At 40.5% G+C, this 19,910-nt stretch overlaps 1 protein-coding gene across 1 annotated transcript; it reads right to left on the reverse strand.

Moving 5' to 3' along the window:
- Positions 1-402: 402 nt before the first annotated feature.
- LOC104210141 (uncharacterized) lies at positions 403-7,971 on the reverse strand. The gene is made up of 14 exons (XM_009758956.2): positions 7,607-7,971; positions 6,804-7,006; positions 6,641-6,711; positions 5,592-5,680; positions 5,154-5,204; positions 4,918-5,013; positions 4,753-4,829; positions 4,002-4,167; positions 2,726-2,800; positions 2,134-2,384; positions 1,986-2,055; positions 1,784-1,879; positions 1,217-1,295; positions 403-1,043 (listed from the first exon to the last, which is right to left on the reverse strand). Exons 1-14 carry the CDS (start codon positions 7,886-7,888, stop codon positions 985-987), a joined length of 1,665 nt encoding a protein of 554 aa, XP_009757258.1. The 5' UTR covers positions 7,889-7,971; the 3' UTR covers positions 403-984.
- Positions 7,972-19,910: the final 11,939 nt, after the last annotated feature.

Here is a 19,910-nt window from a genome sequence, read left to right on the forward strand (position 1 = left end):
AGGAAAGAATTAAGGTGCTCTAGGTTGGGCAAAATGGGGGTTCTGTTATCTGGGGTTGATGGTGAGATCAAGAACCAGATCGAGGGGGGAGTCTCCTTAGTCTCTGCGGCTATCAGTTGATTCTTAGGCGCCCTCCTTATTAGATTTTTTTTGAGGTATCTTCTTTATATAGAGTCTAGGTTTTGGTAGGGTTTTTAGGTTAAGGGGTATGAGTCTAGGAATTATGGGCTAAGTTCAAAATTAGGCCTAAAAATGGATTGCTCGAACCCAAGTTCTATCCTTTCCCCGCGAACAAGACTAAAAATACGATCTCAATTATTAATTAGTCCTACTTAAGTAAAATAGCTGTTAAAATAAGACTGGCCTTTAAAATAAATTATTATTTTTTTTGGTATTTTTCAATATTAAAAATGACTACAAAACATTAATGGAATAATTTTTGTAATTTTCATTTTTCTTGTAATAAAATAAAGTAAAAGAGTAAAATTAATCAAAATAGTTGTATTATGCCTAAATTAAATATTTTACGCTAAAATATAAAAAATCTTGGGAGGGTCAAAAAATCACATGTCTACAGTCACAGAGTGAGAAACCACATTGTTGCCGACATACATACTCAACAATCAATTACCGGGACGTAACAGCCGAGAAGATTCATTGCTACTGGGGGTGCAGTGCGGTACTTTCTTACTCCATCCCTTCTATACCATTGCCTAGGTCTTTTCCTTTTGATTGGTGTGTTTGCTGCAGCAGAGAAAGCAATCATTGGATGCATATGATCTCAAGCAGTTAAACATTATCGTCATATCTGCATGACGACATCTTCCATCACCGAGGTCACGCTTGGCACCATCTATTTAGTGCAGATGAATGTGCACGGTGCTAGGACACTCTGCTTCTTTAGCTGTTTTAATTTGAGGCTGTGAAAAGCGTTGTCATGTCCCAAAAACGGAAATATTTGCTGTCGTCTTGCAAAGCAGCATATTATAGCAATCTCTGCTGCAATTCAGGTAGTAGTTTATGACCCACCGAAGTTATGTCTCCTGAAAGAAGATATCAAAATCAGTCTCATAATAAGAAGCCAAAGATTCTTGTGCCTTTTTCTATTGCTTATTTCTTTTCTTTTCCTTTTCCATCTCGGCTAAGAATGGCCTCCCTAGACAACGGACTACTGTTATACAAGGGCTTTCAGAGTCGTATAAAACAGAATGTTCACCTGCTCCTAAAGTCAAGATAACAGTTTCATGATCGGGATCCTTGGATATCTGATCAACCAGCTTTTCCAGCACTTGTATCTGGTATGTTCACAGCATAAAAAAGGGGAAATTAGAAGAAAGGTTAACTTAACCAAGATGAACCATAAGCTGCCACTGACAATTCAAGCTGACTAGTCCAGAAAACATTGTAAATATTGGTTATCATGAAAAGAATTTTCCATTTATTAATTAGACCAAAGAGAATTTTGAAGGGGAGCCTTGGAGCAATGGTAAAATTGTCGGTCACGGGTTCGAGCTGTAGAAGCAGCCAGTAATGCATGCATTAGAGTAGGCAGTCTACATCACACCCCTTGGGTGTGGCCCTTCCCAGACCCCGCGTGAATGCGGGATATTTTGTTCATCAGGCTGTCCTTTTTTAAAGTAGGAACTCAAGTACTTACTGGAAGACTGACTTGTTCTCATATCCAAATAATTAGTGACTACAAGGAGAGGACAACAAATTTTTTGAGGTAACTACAACATTTACAACCGTGAGGAAGTTTTCTTAGTTGCAGAGAGTTCCGTACCAGGGTAGGGATAAACTCAGATGGTGGGCCAACTATAGACATTGCAAGATCCCTTCCACTGATCTTCCAAAGATTTCTTTCTCTAGCTGCATAAATCTAGCAGCAGAAACAAAAATTATATCTCCTTTGCCAAGAGAAAAGGAAAGGGGAATATAGAAACATTATCACTTAAGTAGCTTTACAACTCAAAGTGGGATTATACCTCTGTAATCACAACCCTATTCGCATTAGTGAATGCAGTAGCAAAGTCATCTTTCAATGCTGCTAGGCGACTGCAAATTATGAAAATTTCAAGCATTGTGCAATCAATGTAATTGTAATTTGGAAGGAGAATACTTTCAGGTACATACCTGTAAGTATGAGGCTGAAATATTACTATAAGTTCTTGAAATGGAAATATCTGGCGTGCTGCCTGAAGAACAGCTTGAATCTCGGTGGGATGGTGAGCGTAGTCATCATAAATATGGCACCCGCGTACAGTACCTATCTTCTCAAAACGTCTGGAAACACCTCTAAATATTTGCATGTGAAGCTTCAAATAAGCCATGGAACTAAGAAATTTTTTCTGATCCGCAAAAAGAGCATGGATAGTTGCAATGACCTGCAGGTTGGAATGTCCACAGCAGCAACAGAACAAATCAAACATTAACTTCACTTGGAGTGGACGAACGAATGAATTTGCATGCTACAACATGTTTTCTTCTAATACAGATGCCTAAACTATAAGATAATCTTGAGCAGCCAACAAATTATTCTCCATTTTGGGGACCATCTAAGTTCGAATTAAATCAAAATTGATTAGCTGTACTGGCATTGTTTATAGCCAAAAATATTTGAGTAAAGGTCATAAAGTAAAATAAAAAGAAAAGAAGGAAAAGAGTTCTGCAACTTTTAAATGTCGACTTACACTAAAAAAATAAAAAGATAAAAATGTTTGCTTACTGCTAATGAATTAAGAACATTGTGGACTCCAGGAATCTGTAGGCTGATGTCCGCAATATGATGTCGCTTGTGAAACTGAATAATGAAATAAGATCTTTAAGCAACCATCCATGCACAAATATAAGAGGTATTCCATATGCCAGTAACTTCAAATAACTACAGGGGGTAGGTATAAATAGAAGACAGCAAAAACTTTATTCTCCATACCGTTATATTTTGGTATTTATCTGCAATAATATTGTGCAACATACAGAAGTTGCAAGACTTCAACTTCGTCAACAGAAATAAAGTTAAATTGAAAATTACCCCATAAAACAAAATTTATGCACAAGACCAAGAATCTATTTGTTTGGTAATATTCATGTTAATATATAGACTTTTAAATTAACCTACATGCAAATCTGAATTGCCCAAAATCAAATCGAGAAAGTATAATTGCTCTTTCAGTTGATGTGACAGTGCTGCAAAATTCAGGACACAGTCTAATTTTCTATGACTGAGATTCTTTAATATATTTGATCTAAAAAGTTCCAGTTCACAACTGACAATATTTCCCATATAGTTTCTAAATATACAATATCTTTTCAAAATTTAAGGGAGCATTTGGTATGACAGAAAACATTTCTTTCCCCTTCCAGGAAATGACTTATTTTCTGTTTTTTCTGGAAAATGTTTTCTGGTGTTCGGTGTTTGGTCGGACAGTAGAAAATTTAACTCTTCAATCCTACTTTACTGTATTCCAAATTGCATAGGTTTTTCGGTATGGAAGGAGCAAGAAAGGAGCTTATTTCCCAAATGTTCACTTTATTTTGTGAGGTGATGCATTCTCTCATAATCTTTTGAAGAAACAGAAACAGAAACAGAAATCAGGAATTGTTTTGAATTGGACTCTCCAGTTAGTTTCAGAGAGGAAGACAGAAGTTATGATATGCACTTTATGTTAAGCTTCTGTAAATTGTTCTTTCACTTTCTTGAAAAGTGAATTTATGGATCATGCAGCAAGAGTTGCCAACTCAAGTACAAAGCAGGAGTAGAATATGTGAAGCATTTTCACCTCCTTAGTCATAAGCTATCCACAAGTTCCCTGTATGTTATTGTCAAATGATACATCGAAAACTTATGAATGTATTTCAGTTTTACATGAAACTAGTATGTTTCATCTCTGGACGTGATAAAGGAATCAACTCTAGAATCTGACAACAAAATTAGAGATAGAGCGAAAATGGCCTAAAACGAGTGCTTCTGGAAGGGCAGAGCTAAGAACAAATGTACTCACCAGCTTATAGTCACTACCTCCACAACAGTTTGGGGATATTGATAAGGGATGCCAATCGTTACAACTAGAAATTCCATAAGTTGAAATCTGGAATGCATCATTCCGAAGAATTGAACTAGGATCAGAGTCTGAGTCCATTTTGTTGACCAAAGAGCATGCACCTAGACTGTAATCACTCAATCAGAAAAGTATTATTGGCAACTACATTGGACAGGGAAATTCAATATTTCCTTCTTTAGCCTCAGAATTAGATCTATTTGCACATTCTATAACTAAAGATAATAGAAGCCACCAAATAATAGTTCATAAAAAATATATGGTCGTGGGTTAATGTTCCACAACCATATATCAGTAATAGAACGATCAATGTATCAGAGGAAAAACATAATGAGTTCACTTTTCTGGTCGTGGGTTAATGTTCCATATCCTCATGATGCAGCAACCACAAGTTGGTTGGGACATATGATTCTATAAGAACCATAGTCAGCGAACACTGCTTAGAACATGAGGACCCTTAATATCTTCATAATAGTGATTTTACAGGCCAATGACCAACGAAGTAGTAGCAGGTGCTTAAAAAGAAATATGGCATAGTGATTGTCCTCCTTCAGGATATGTTTCCTATGAAGAGTGAGTAAAACATTTGTGGAAAAATCTTCAACAAATTTCTGTTTAAGCAAGAAAACTTTGTTGCTAAATCCATTCAATCCATGAAATATATCAACTGTGGGACAAAGTTAGCACTACATACCTATCACCGCATAAAATTAAATGTCCTCCGACCTTTATCTGCCCTATGAACTTCCGGAAAATAGTTTTAACTGCTTCCTGATATAGAAAAAATCAGGTGATTTTCCGGAGACAATAATTTAAATTTAAAATACTTGGTTAATACTATAACAAGTGAATCACCGACCTCATCTTGGAAAATGTCTACATGCTCCCAATCTATATTTGTTACCACAGCTATCCGAGGTGTTACTCCAAGGAAGCAACAGTCATACTCATCAGCCTACATTGAAAAGCCCAAAGATCCGACTTACAGGAATAACAAACTATGATAATCTTGAGTGACTCCTATAATTTTACAAACTAAAACCAACTCATGCAGATTAAAAGACACAAGAATAGAGGAGTAACAGTATTGGATACCTCCAATACAAAGTTGCCACCAGTTCCACAGATGATGTTTCTTTCAGCAAGCTGCAGAAGACAGTTATGTCAAAAGTAAGTTTTGCATGTAAATGAAAAATATCAGAGTGGGATACATATGCTCTAATGTGAACAAAAAACAGTTTTGCAAACACCATTGACAAACTCCCAACGAGCATAAAAAAAAAAAAGGCAGCCCGCTGCACAAAGCTTCCCGCGTTCATATGCGGGGTAGGGCCGCACCAAAAGGGGTGTGATGTAGACAGCTTATCCTAAAGCAAACATTAGTGGCTGCTTCCACAGCTCGAACCCGTGACTCTATCGGTCACACGGAGACAACTTTATTGTTGCTTCTAATGGGCATATCTGGAGAAACTTTGCACAGAAAGCATAGTAGTACAAATTCACTTCTAAGAGGAAGAGACAGAGTAAACCTACCTGTGGCACCCAAGCCCCAATTACAGCTGTAAGATCATTGCCCATTGCATTTAAGACATAAGCAAGCATACTAGCTGTGGTACTCTTCCCTGCATTGGTCAACATATTAGCAGAAAGCAGGAGAAGTAAATATTGGTGGTAAATATCACATGATCAGAGTAGGTCAAAGTCATTCTGACCAGACTAAATAACAGAAAATATTAATGGTCCAAAGGCCTTGAACAATCGGTCTCAGCTGATAAATATCATATATTCAGAGCCAAACATTGATCTGGCATTACAAGTCCTATCCATGCACTCACAACATGAATGTTTACCTATTATTTGAATATGTTTTTGCTAATAACATATTTTTCGTTAGTAACAAATGTTTTTGCTAATTACATAATATAGAGAGCAGGCATGACCTCCAGATATTAGCAACCTACAGTATAGGTGCCTAGAACTCTCCTCTTCCAAATGTTGCCTAATCCTTGTCGTCTTCTCCTTTCTTTCTCAGAAAAACCCCCAATCGGTGGTGTTGCTGTTCCCCCCTTCCGGATACTCTCTGCCTTGAATCCTTCTTCACACCTAATGCTTGTGCAAGACACTTGTGTATGCAGTTTCCACAGATCATATCGCTAAGCCAATAAAGCAGAAAAGTTTCAAGGTTTGGCAGAGCTGATTAACACAAGCAAAATGGTTTGTGCTACAAGCGAACTAGTGAAGTTCGTCATATTTCAGGCTTCTTCAGAAATACAAGATTACATCGCGATTATAGTCAACATCTCATAAAAGGATCAGTTTGGTAAATAAGGACGTTCACATTGTACATAATTACAAAATCCTCATGCTTTTAGAGCAACTGATTCACCCAAGAGAAATGGCTAGTACAGTGTATATCAAACCTCAGCAAACTTTCCACATTTTTTTAGGCTTCCGTGTAATGCAAGCAAATATTGAGAATATTTTCACGATCTCAGAACTTGGCCACGTTTAACAAAGCTCAGACATAGAAAAGACTTTGTCACGTATTAATATCTCAGCAAACACCAAAGAAATACGATTACCATGGCTCCCACTGACAGCAATGAGGTTGTAGCTTTCAGTGATCCTGCCCAACCAAGCTCCTCGCTCGTACCTACAAGAACAGAGCACCATGTCTACTATCTGAATTTATGTGTAACTTGGATAATGGAAGTACAATCAAATAATTAAGATCACTGTACTCACACAGGTACTCCAACAGACTCGGCATATAAAATCTCGACATTGTCTTCACAAATCGCGCTCGACACAACAAGGGCATCAGGCATCGAACCGTTATGCTTTCTCAAACTAAGCTCAGAATGGCCTGTATACACTCGGGCACCGGCTTCTCGCAATGCGTCCATGGCTTTATTCCACATTATATCAGAACCGCTGACCTCGTAACCCTAATGCATTTCAAATTTAGCTTAGTTTTATTATACCTACCAGAACATTAGGTGAAAATGGAAGAAACAAAGAAAAGTAATTGTATTATACTAACACCCAGCTCACTAATTCAGCCGTCTAAATAACAAAGGATAGTTTGATTCACATAGTAGCTACGCTGGAACTCTACTAGTACATATATTGTCATGCGGTGAATAGTAATGTAAGGATTGTTATTTGTTGAAGAATAATGTATGTCGTAAATCAAATGTTGTATTAGACTATTAGTTATGAATCATGAGCAATTTTACGCCGAGATTATTTCTATTCCTGCAGCCAACGAAGTGATCCCTAAGAATTTAGGGAGGTGTGACCAGCTATTTGTGCAAATGAAAATGTTACTTCATCCGACCAAAAATAAGACAGGGTTTTGTAGTACCATAGTTAAATTATCCAATTCAAACATGATTTCACAATTAACACTTCCGAAACTCCATAGCAGGTAACATTTCAACTTTTTTCTACTTACAAACATTTAAAAAGTGCTCTATAAAATTTTCGTAAAAGCAGCTTGTCACCAAATATATAAATAGTGAGAGAGAGAGAGAGAGAGAGAGTACTTGTTTTAGAGCAAGCATGGCGAGAGCGGACAAACCACAACCTCCGACTCCGACAAAGTGTATCCACTCCTTCTTTTTCCGCTCGCTTGCATCAATCGCTTCACAATTTTCGCATTCCTTGATCACTGCAGGGAATTTCAAAGCAAGGGAAGCTGTTCGAACATAATTTAATTTGCGACGCCGAAGAAGCATTTGGCCGCGATTTGTGAGCATAATAGCTGGAGAATAACTGAAACATTTTGCCGGGTAATTCAACGGTGATTTTACCGCCGGCGGTTCCATTTTTTCATGGTTTAGGAGACGTGGCGATACTTCGCGGCTCAAAGCAAAGTCGTCACCCCATGTTTAGTAATTCAAATTTTGAACTCCCAAGACAGCCTGTGGGCCGGGCTCATTACTCCTTTGTCATCAAGTCCAAAATAGTAAACTCCTACGGGCTGTGATTGAGTTTGGGGGGGGGGGGGGGTTCCATCGATCTTTACCGTATCAATTATTAGGAGTAGATTTTTTAAATAAAATCTTAAGTTTTCAATAAAAAATTATAATTGTAAGTTTTAAATTTTATACAAGAAATCAGGCATCCAACGAAAATGAATAAATTTATAGATATAAAATATATTTATATTTTAAGTTTAACAATAATGAACATTAAAAATTTTAAGATTGGGCCTTGGAATAGCTACAAGTAGCACCCAGTCTTACTCTACTACAATTAAAACTATACATGTTTAGCGGGCCGGGTTAACCCGGCTCCGGACTGGCCCAGACCAATATTAAACCAGACTGGCCCGAATCGGTGGTAGGGGTCGGGTAAGGCTTGGTTTTGGGGGGGGGGGCGAGGGTAAGGGGTTGGGATGTTTACATTTTTCTTACCGGTTAACCGGACCGGTCAAATCCGGTCAAGAAAAATTAGGGATGGTAAGCGGTGCGGGGCGGTGGGGGTGCGAGGCGGGTTTTCTCTTAACAAATTCCAACCCGTCCCGCCCCGTCCCGCCCCGCATAAGAGTTGCACCCGCGTTCACCTGCCCTGCATTCACACCAGCGCCTACCCCCTCCCCCCGCCCTGCGTAGCTATTTTTTTCTTCATTTTTTTTTAGTTTTATATGTTCTCTTTTTATTTTTGCTTTTTAAATACTTTATATTATATTTTCTTTGAGGCCAAAATGCAAAAATTAAGATCTGCCATCTATGGGGTCATATGAAATAATTGACCAATTAAACATATTGTATAGTTATAGGCTATATGATATAACTATTTAAAACAGAATTATTTACTTAATTAGTAGTAAATAATTTTTGGTCAATAATATCCCTCTACACAATAACATTGTTGTTGCTTCTTGAACAATAGAAGAACATCGTAGAGGCGATTTGGGAGAGTTGAGCCCACAATCTTATTTTAATCTTTTGGTCCTTCTTTTATAATTTTCCCTCAATAATAATAGTAATAACAATGACAACATATATGATAACCTATATTGTGATAACCCAATCTGCCTGTAATGTGTTTGCTTTAGGCATAGGACCACACAATTTTAAAATTGTCACTAGAAGTCTAATTATATTTATTATACAACAAAGATGTTCATTATGATGACCCGGCTGGTCGTTTTAAGAATTTAGGCCCCGATCCTCCATTAACTGCTTTCCCCGAGATTATTTCTGCTATTTTGATTTGCCGGGATGTTCGATTTTGAGTTTCGGAGAGTTTTGGGACACTTAGTCCCTAAATGAGAGCTTAAGTGTTGGAAAATTGACTGTAGTCGGAACAATGTGAAGACGGCCTCGGAATGAAAATCCGATAGTTCCATTAGCTCCATTGGGTGATTTTGGGCTTAGTGCGTGTTCGGATTGTGTCTTGGAGGTCCGTAGCTAATTTAGGCTTGAAATGCCGAAAGTTGAATTTTTGAAGTTTCCCGTTCGATAGTGAGATTTTGATCCGAGGATCGGAATGGAATTACGGAAGTTGAAGTAGCTCCGTAGTGTTTAATGTGACGTGTGTGCAAAATTTTGGGTCATTCGGACGAGGTTTGATAGACTTTTTGATCGGAAGCGTATTTTTTAGAGTTTTTGGAACTCTTAGGCTTGAATCCGATGAAAAATAGGTGTTTTGATGTTGTTTTGGGCGTTCCGAAGGTTGGAACAAGTTTGAATGAAGTTATGGGATATGTTGGTAGGTTTGGTTGAGTCCCGGGGGCCTCGGGATAATTTCGGATGTTTGACGGAAAGATTTTTGGAGTTGGAGTTGCAGCTTCAGCTGTTCTTCTGTCATAACCACACCTGCAAGTGTGAGACCGCAGGTGAGGAGCCGCAGAAGTGGAATTGGGGGAGTTCAGCAGAGACCACAGAAGTGGTAGAGTTTCCGCAGGAGCGGTACCACATCTACGGAAGAGGAGTCGTAGATGCAGAAGATGGGTTTAAGTGAGAAGTCGCAGATGCGACAAGTGTTTTGCAAAAGCGGGACCGTAGATGTGGTCCCTTTATCGCAGATGCGGTAATAGCTGGGCAGAAATATGAAATTTCGAGGGTTTAGTTTTAAAAGTTGGAAATTCAATTTGAAGCTCGGGAGAGGGCGATTTTGAGAGGAGATTGAAGAGGAGATCAGTGGGTAACAATTCTTTAACTCTTTCTAGTTATATTCCATCAATCTATAGTTAGTTTCATCATTTAATTTCGTATTTGAGATGAAAATTGGGGAAAAATTGGAAGAAAGTTCTTAGACCTAAAATTCGACTTTTGATCGGAAATTTGACCTTAGATTTGGATAATTTTGGTATGCATGAACTCGTGAGGGTATGAGAATTCTGAAAATATAAATTTTACCCGATTCTCAGACGTGGGCCCGAGGGGAATTTTGGTCATTTTACCTAATTTCGCGTATTAGCTTAGAATTTCTTTGTAGAATCAGTTACTTAAAGTGTTATTTACATTATGAAATTGAATTGAATAGATTTGGGCCATTTGGAGTCGAGTACTCGTGGCAAGAACATGGTTTCGAGTTGATTTTGAGCCGGTTCGAGGTAAGTGGCTTGCCTAATCTTGTGTGGGGGACCTTTCCCCTTAGGATTTGGTATATTTGGTAATTGAAATGCCTTGTACGTGAAGTGACGAGTGCGTACTTGTGCTAATTGTTGGAAATCCGGTTTTCATTAAGTAATTACTAGTATGTTTCCTTTCCTGTTTTTATTACTCGCACTATTAAGCCTGTTGTAGCTTAGGAAAACATGTCTAAGTGATTTAATTGTTTTATTTGCTCAAACTGCCTTACTTGAATTTTGTGCAGCATGCTAGGCTAGAATTAGTTGTTGCCTTAATATGAAATTTGCCATTTCTGAATATTTTCCTGTTGCTGCTGTGTATTTACATTGGGACTACGGATGTGAGATTTCGGTAGACCCCCCTTGTCTGTTTATTTGGGACTACGGATGTGGGATTCCGGTAGACCCCCCCTTGTCTATTTATTTGGGACTACGGATGTGGGATTCCGGTAGATCCCGCTGCACAGTTATATGAAACTACGGGACTGCACCCGGTAGATTTCCCCAGTACTGGGTATTTATATTTGGGACTACGGATCAGGATTTCGGTAGATCCCCGCGCACTGATAGTTGGACTACGGGACGGGATCACGGGAGATCCACTGGATAGATGTAATTGGGACTACAGGACGGTATCCTGGAAGGTACCCCGATTGTTATCTCTGTGTTGAGTTGTATTACCTTCCGTAATTATTTTGCCTCTGTTCTAGTTGTTGTTGCTCTTTCTATTCGCTGTTATTTCATAGTTGCACCTAATTATATTGTCTTGTTCTACACGGTTATACTTTGTATTTTATTTAACCTCAGTAGGGCCCTGACTGTCACGACCCAAACTGGAGGGCCATGACTAGCACCCGACCACACTTGCCGAGCACCAACGTACATTTCATCTAACCTTCATTATTATCTTTTAGGACTGACGAGATCAATATAAATGGTAGACCTGGATCATGGACAACCAACAATAAAATATGACGGCATGAACATACATAGCAGGGGATGACCAGACAATCAAGAAACTGCATATAAGGTATGAGCTACCACGCTACTATGAAAGACTATACAACAAAAACTAGCCGACAAGGCATACCAAACTATACATGAGTCGACACCTGTCTATGAGCCTCTAAAGGAACATAAGTGCTGCAACATAGCCGGAACAGGGCCCCGACATACCCATAATGTCTATAACAAAAATGCATACCAAGACCAAGGCAAGTCCGGAGAAGGGATCTCGCCAATCACCGCTGAACTGGACAGCCTACTGTGGTGGGGGAGCTGCACCTGCCTGTCTATCAGGACCTGCAGCACGACATGCAGCGTCCACAAATAAAAGGACGTCAGTACGAATAAAGTACTGAGTATGTAAGGCAGGGAACCATAAATACGATCAGTAATGTAAGCAAGGATAGAGAATATACAACCTGTAACATCTTAGTACCTCTGAGGGCTACTTACATGAAATGCATGATACATATGTATAAATACATAAACCCTTAAAACATTCGCCTCTATGGGCATCATCATCATCATATCTTACCCGGCCATAATAGGCTCGATAAAAAAACGTACCCGGCCATCATAAGGCTCGGTAGAATCGTACCCGGCCACGTGGAGCTCGGTAAAACCCAACTGATCAGTGGTTGCACAATAGGTGCCGTACCCGGCCAACTATAGCGTGGCTCGGTAGAGTAAAATAGATACATATATATAATGCATGCTCGACTCATGGAATCACATTCTAAACCTTTCGGAGTGACGTAAGGTCGGTATCCTCTGTACACGTTATTAGGACTAACTCTTCACTATGAACCTTATAAGAATCAGGAAGTACCAACAACATTGATAACATAAGAATAAGAGAAGCAACATTAACATCAATCGTTCCATAAGAGGGAAAACAATGTAAGTACTGCTAGCTTCTAAGAGTAGAGTATCTTGGAAGCTCGTTCATTACATTATGTACAATCGGAGTCGTGCAAAAGAAGGAAAGGGATAGCCTCACATACCTTGTATATACTGCCCCAATCTCAAGCTATGCAATTGTCAAAACTCCTTAGTCTACAATAAGAGAAACGATACTATCGTTATCATTTAAGCGTCATAACTATTATGTATCGACCACAACCTATTTTACGATGAAACGGACAGCACCTCCCCTATATATATGACCTCACACCATTCAAAACAGTCACCAAACAGCCCAAACAACATCAATAATAAACATATTGAGCCTCCCAAAATAGTCCACACACAGCCTAATCACTCCATACATACGACGACCACCGTAGTCGTGTCAAACAACCTGGAAATGTTACGAATAACTATCAGCCCATAACCCTACATATATATGGTGTTTCTCCACACCCTTCCTCCTCCAAAACTCCACAAGATAGTAGTAAAATACGCAGCCCAACAACAACGCAAAACAGTCCACAAAACAATAACATTACTACCAAGCCTTTCGATATATATCTCACAAGTTCTAGCTTCAATGTCTTAGCCGCAACTTGGATAATCTTAAATACATATAGAGTAAGAGGTTCCTTACCTTTATAAAGAAAGAATAACTCTAATTTGACCTTATATTTCCATGAAATATCCCTCCAATGCTGCCACAACAACAAAAAAGTGAAACTAGCGATCAATTAGTGTTTTTCGGCACTAGAATCACTTTAGAAGGCTTGAAATCACCTAGGATTGATATTAAGAACATGAGGGAGTATTTACAGAACATAAACCCTTTAAAACAACCTCCCACACGAGCTGGAACGACACAAAAATGAGCAACAACAAGAAGAACAAGAGACTTACTAGCGCCACGGAATTCCCGACACTTGATTTGTGTTGTTTGCCCTTTTTTGGGTCTTGAATCTTGAGAGAACCTTGAGAGGATGTTCCTAGGGTTCTAAGGTCTGAAAATAGTGAGAAGAAATGACTTAAAACGGGTTGGAGGCATCCTATATAGGTCCAAATATCTTAAACCGCCTTAGTGGGCCCCATAGAGAGGTGCTTGGCGCAGTCTCGCGAAAATGCGAATATCTCTCTACTCCGAGATCGTATCGATGAACGGTTTAATGCGTTGGAAACTAGACTCATAGATATTTAATTTGGTTGGTATATCACCCCGTAATTCCTTGTAAATTATGAGAAAAGATTAGAAACATTTGACCTAATGTTTAAGTAAAATTATGAACCTAAGTTGCGACAACTTTTGTCGACTTTTGTTTCATAACTCGTTTGACTTCAAGACTTATGATACGGATATTATATGATTAAAATACCTTAATAAATGACCTATTGAGTGTATTAAGCACCGCTAGATTACCTGAAAATACGAGTTACAACATCCTTGATTCGTTTAACTTCTAATACTGGTTAATCACCCTTATACACTCTTGTATCACTTAAGACCAATAGGATTGACTTCTTATCATCTCAAAGATAATTCCTTCTTGGATTTATGTTAACTAATATATGGCATGAACTAACACATGTGGATATGGGTTGTAACACCCTCCCCCCTTAGGAACATTCGTCCTCGAATGTAAGGGTTTATGGGGAGTTTAAATCATCGTGGATTCCAATGGAAATTTCCGATCAATTTTCCCCTATAAAATGGTCACTAGCAAAACTTGCAAGTAATTAAGCCCAACATATGGCTTCACAAGGTTACACAAAGCATTATGCGTATTTACATTATCTACATATCACCATTTTGTATTAAGGAGGAGTATTCTCAAATTATTGCTTACCTCATAGAGCCGTTTCACCTTCCAATGTATCCTGTCTTCCACCAGCATCCTTGTTATCTTCATTCTGGAATAAGTAAGGGTATTTAGACTTCATCTCCTCTTCTGCTTCCCATGTCATTTCTTCCATATTTTTGTTCCTCCACAATACTTTGACGGAAGCTACATCTTTTGTTCTCAGCTTGCGGACTTGCCGATCTAATATCGCCACTGGCACTTCTTCATATGATAGGTCCTCTGTAACTTGTACATCTTTGATAGGGACGACTCGAGAAGGGTCTCCAATACATTTTCTCAACATAGATACATGGAATACCGGGTGGACAAATTCCAATTCGGATGGCAATTCTAACTCATAAGCAACCTGTCCAATCCGTCGAAGAATTTTATACGGCCCGATATACCTTGGACTCAGCTTACCTTTCTTCCCAAAATGCATAATACCCTTCATTGGTGAGATCCTCAGGAAAACCCAATCACCAACCTCAAACTCTAGATCACGACGTCGGACATCAGAATAAGATTTTTGCCTGCTTTGTGCCGTCCTCAATCGCTCCTGTATCACTTTCACCTTCTCAATAGCTTGGTGAATCAAATCTGGCCCATATAATTCTGTTTCACCGACTTCGAACCATCCAACTGGTGATCTACATCTCCTCCCGTATAGTGCCTCGTATGGGGCCATTTTAATACTGGAATGGTAGCTATTGTTATAGGCGAATTCTATGAGTGGAAGATGATCATCCCAATTCCCCTTAAAATCTAGAACACATGCTCGTAGCATATCTTCCAGTGTCTGAATGGTACGTTCAGCCTGTCCGTCAGTCTGCGGATGAAATGCAGTGCTGAGATTTACCTGTGTGCCTAAACCCTTCTGGAAAGACCTCCAAAAGTTAGCCGTAAATTGAGCTCCTCGGTCTGATATAATAGATATGGGCACACCATGAAGCCTAACAATCTCCTTGATATACAACTTCGCATAATCTTCAGCCGTGTAAGTTGTCTTCACTGGCAGAAAATGGGCACATTTTGTAAGTCGATCAATTATCACCCAGATGGAGTCAAACTTATGATAAGAGCGAGGTAATCCAATAATGAAGTCCATATTAATCACCTCCCACTTCCAGGTCGGAATCTCTATATTTTGAAGCAATCCACCGGGTTTCTGATGTTCTATCTTTACTTGTTGACAATTGGGACACTGGGCTACAAATTCTGCAATAGACTTCTTCATATTATCCCACCAATACTGCTCCTTGACATCATGATACATCTTTGTCGAGCCGGGATGGATGGAATATCGGGATTGATGAATCTCATTCATAATCTTCTCTCGCAACCCTGCCACATTAGGCACACACAATCGGCTCTGGTATCTCAGTGCCCCGTCTTTTCCGATCCCAAAAGCCATACTTTTACACTGTTGAATGCTTTCTCTTAATCGTACTAAGATAGGATCTTCATATTGTCGTGCTTTTACCTCGGCTACCAAAGATGATTCTGATGTATTCTGTACAGTAACACCTCCATCATCAGAGTCTAACAATCTGATTCTCATATTGGCTAGCTGATGAAGCTCTTTAATCAACCCCCATCTACCTGCCTCAATATGTACTAAGCTTCCCATTGATTTACGGCTGAGAGCGTCTGCCACAACATTGGCTTTACCGGGATGATACAATATCTCGACGTCGTAGTCTTTCAATAATTCAAGCCACCTACGCTGCCTCAAATTCAACTCTTTCTGCTTGAAGATGTATTGTAAACTCTTGTGATCTGTGTAGATGTCAACATGGACGCCGTATAAGTAGTGCCGCCATATCTTCAAAGCATATATTACTGCAGCCAATTCCAAATCATGGGTTGGATAATTCTTTTCATGCTTCTTCAATTGTCTTGATGCATAAGCAATCACATTCCCACGCTGCATCAATACGCACCCCAAACCTATACCTGAGGCATCACAATATACCACATAACCTTCTGTTCCTTCAGGAAGAGTGAGCACTAGTGCAGATGTCAATCGATTCTTCAGCTCCTGAAAACTACGTTCACAAGTGTCAGACCACTGGAATTTGGTAGCTTTTTGTGTTAACTTAGTCAATGGTGATGATATAGAGGAAAATCCTTCTACAAACCGCCTATAATATCTTGCTAGCCCTAGGAAGCTGCGGACTTCTGATGGTGTTGTAGGTCTCGGCCAATTCTTTACTGCATCGATCTTCTGAGTGTCGACACTAATACCCTCATCAGATATCACATGGCCAAGGAATGCTACTGAGTTCAGCCAGAATTCACATTTGGAGAGCTTAGCATATAACTTACGATCCTGAAGCGTCTGTAATACTATCCGCAAGTGGCCCGCATGTTCCACCTCCGAACGAGAATACACTAGAATGTCATCAATGAATACAATCACGAACACATCAAGATAGGGCCTGAATATAGTATTCATGAGATCCATAAAAGCTGCTGGGGCATTTGTTAGCCCGAACGACATCACCAAGAACTCAAAGTGCCCATATCTTGTCCGGAAGGCCGTCTTTGGAATATCCTTCTCCCTAACCCTCACCTGATGATACCCTGAACGTAAATCAATCTTAGAGAAATACTTGGCACCCTGGAGTTGGTCAAACAGGTCATCAATTCTTGGAAGTGGATACTTGTTCTTTATAGTAGACTTATTCAACTGTCGATAGTCGATACACATCCGTAACGACCCGTCTTTCTTCCGCACGAATAGGACTGGTGCACCCCAAGGTGAAGTGCTAGGCCTAATAAAGCCCTTATCCAGCAAGTCCTTCAACTGCACCTTCAACTCTCGCAACTCTGCCGGGGCCATTCTGTATGGAGGAATAGAGATCGGTTGAGTGTCAGGCAACACATCAATGCTAAACTCAATCTCCCTTTCAGGAGGAAGGCCTGGGAGTTCATCTGGGAAAACATCTGGGAATTCGTTGACCACAGGGATTGATTGTAAAGTAGGCGGTTTCGCCTCCGCATCCCTAACGCGAACGAGATGATAAATGTAACCTTTTGAGATCATTTTCCTTGCCTTAAGATAGGAAATAAACCTACCTTTCGGTGTAGCAATGTTCCCTTTCCATTCAATGACGGGTTCACCCGGAAATTGGAACCTAACCATCTTCGTACGACAGTCAACATTTGCATAGCATGAGGCCAACCAGTCCATTCCCATTATCACATCAAAATCAACCATTTCTAACTCAAATAAATTTGCCGAGGTTTGACGACTACAAATCATCACAGTGCAACCTCTATATACCCTTCTAGCAATCACAGAATCTCCTATCGGAGTAGATACCGCGAGGGGTTTACTTATCAATTCAGGTTCAATGCCAAACTTATTAGCCACAAAGGGTGTAACATATGATAATGTAGATCCCGGATCAATCAACGCATATACATCATAAGAAAACACAGATATAATACCTGTAACAACATCTGGAGACGACTCGAGATCCTGTCGACCTACTAGAGCATAGGTTCGATTTTGAGCACCACTCGAACTCGGCACTGCACCTCTACCCCTACCACGACCTGTCGACTGCTGAAAACCCCGTGCTGGAGGTCGAACTGATGAGGAAGAACCAGACACAGATCCAGTCGGCTGAGCCATACCATCACCTCCTCTATTAGGACAATCCCGCATCATATGGCCAGGCTGCCCGCACGAATAGCATGCATCAGAACCTCGACGACACAGTCCAAAGTGGGCCTTGCCGCACTGATCACAATGTGGTATTGGGGGTCTCATCTGACTAGTATCCCTGTGATGTTGCGAGCCAGATGCCCGCGAACTCTGACCTGGACCAGAATAGGATCGATCATATCGAGGCCTCTAAAACTGTGGAGGAGCACTAGCTACAGGTGGCGCCGAACTCCTCGAAAATTGTGGCCTGATGCGGCCTCTGAAGTCATCAGAATACCCTGCAAATCTCGCCCTCTTACGCTGGCCTATATCCTGCTCCCTAACTGCCTTCTGCTGGCGCTTACGATCCTCTAGGGTCTGGGCATAAGCTTGAATACGGGAAATATCCATGCCCTCCACCAAGGAGGCTGTCGTACACTCATTTATCAGATGTGGTCCTAACCCATTCACGAACATATGCACCCTATCACTCATCTGGGCCACCATATGGGGAGCATACCTTGCCAAAGAATCAAACTGCATACTGTACTCTCGCACACTCATATTACCTTGTCTAACGTTCAAGAACTTATCAGCTCTAGCTCGTCGTATCTCAACTGGCAAGTAGTGACGAAGAAAGGCCTCAGAAAATTCCTTCCACACAGCTGGAGGAGGGTTCGGACCCCTGGATCTCTCCCAACTATCATACCAGAGAACCGCTAAATCCCGTAGCCGATAAGAAGCCAACTCTACTGCCTCTGTATCACTAACATGCATAACCCGAAGTGTACGATGAACCTGGTCAATAAAAGTCTGTGGGTCCTCCTTGGGGTCTGATCCGGTAAACACTGGAGGGTCTAAATTAATAAAATCACGAACTCTTGTACTAACTGGTTTCTCAGCAGCACCTGTATTCTGCCTCTGAGCCTGAGCAGCTACCAAGCTAGTCAATAACTGCAAAGCACTCCGCATATCCTGGTCTGGAGTGCCAGACGGAGGAACTGGAGGCGCTGGGTGCCTTCTAATATCCTCTGGAGGAGATGGAGTAGATGAGGTATGAGAGGGCATCTCACTTTGAGCCTCACTTTGTCCTGCTCTGACTTGGGGCACCTGACTGGTACCCTCTCCCGCTGCTGTATCAAGCCGTCTACTAATCGTTTGCTTCCTAGTCGAAGGCATCACTGAAAAAAACAAGGTGAATATTAGAGACGAACACTTACGACTCAACTCTACGCACGATCTAGATTCAGGAAGAAGGTAACAACCCTAGATGTCATGTAGCCTCCTGATTATAAATGTGGCGCGCTACACATCCATAATCAAGAATCTACTAGACACGGCTCATAGACAACCCCTAGGACAGACTTGCTCTGATACCAAGTTTGTCACGACCCAAACTGGAGGGCCATGACTAGCACCCGACCACACTTGCCGAGCACCAACGTACATTTCATCTAACCTTCATTATTATCTTTTAGGGCTGACGAAGATCAATATAAATGGTAGACCTGGATCATGGACAACCAACAATAAAATATGACGGCATGAACATACATAGCAGGGGATGACCAGACAATCAAGAAACTACATATAAGGTATGAGCTACCACGCTACTATGAAAGACTATACAACAAAAACTAGCCGACAAGGCATACCAAACTATACATGAGTCGACACCTGTCTATGAGCCTCTAAAGGAACATAAGTGCTGCAACATAGCCGGAACAGGGCCCCGACATACCCATAATGTCTATAACAAAAATGCATACCAAGACCAAGGCAAGTCCGGAGAAGGGATCTCGCCAATCACCGCTGAACTGGACAGCCTACTGTGGTGGGGGAGCTGCACCTGCCTGTCTATC

This window comes from Nicotiana sylvestris, chromosome 3 (genome assembly GCF_000393655.2).
Source record: "Nicotiana sylvestris chromosome 3, ASM39365v2, whole genome shotgun sequence".
NCBI lineage: Eukaryota > Viridiplantae > Streptophyta > Magnoliopsida > Solanales > Solanaceae > Nicotiana > Nicotiana sylvestris.

Excerpts from the sequence above, each read along its gene's own strand:
- LOC104210141 (XM_009758956.2), bottom strand. The coding sequence starts at position 7,888 with ATGGAACCGCCGGCGGTAAAATCACCGTTGAATTACCCGGCAAAATGT. Across the intron at positions 5,681-6,640 it reads TGCTGTCAGTGGGAGCCATG|GGAAGAGTACCACAGCTAGT; the intron begins GTAATCGTATTT and ends TGACCAATGCAG. Across the intron at positions 1,880-1,985 it reads ATAGGGTTGTGATTACAGAG|ATTTATGCAGCTAGAGAAAG; the intron begins GTATAATCCCAC and ends TTCTGCTGCTAG.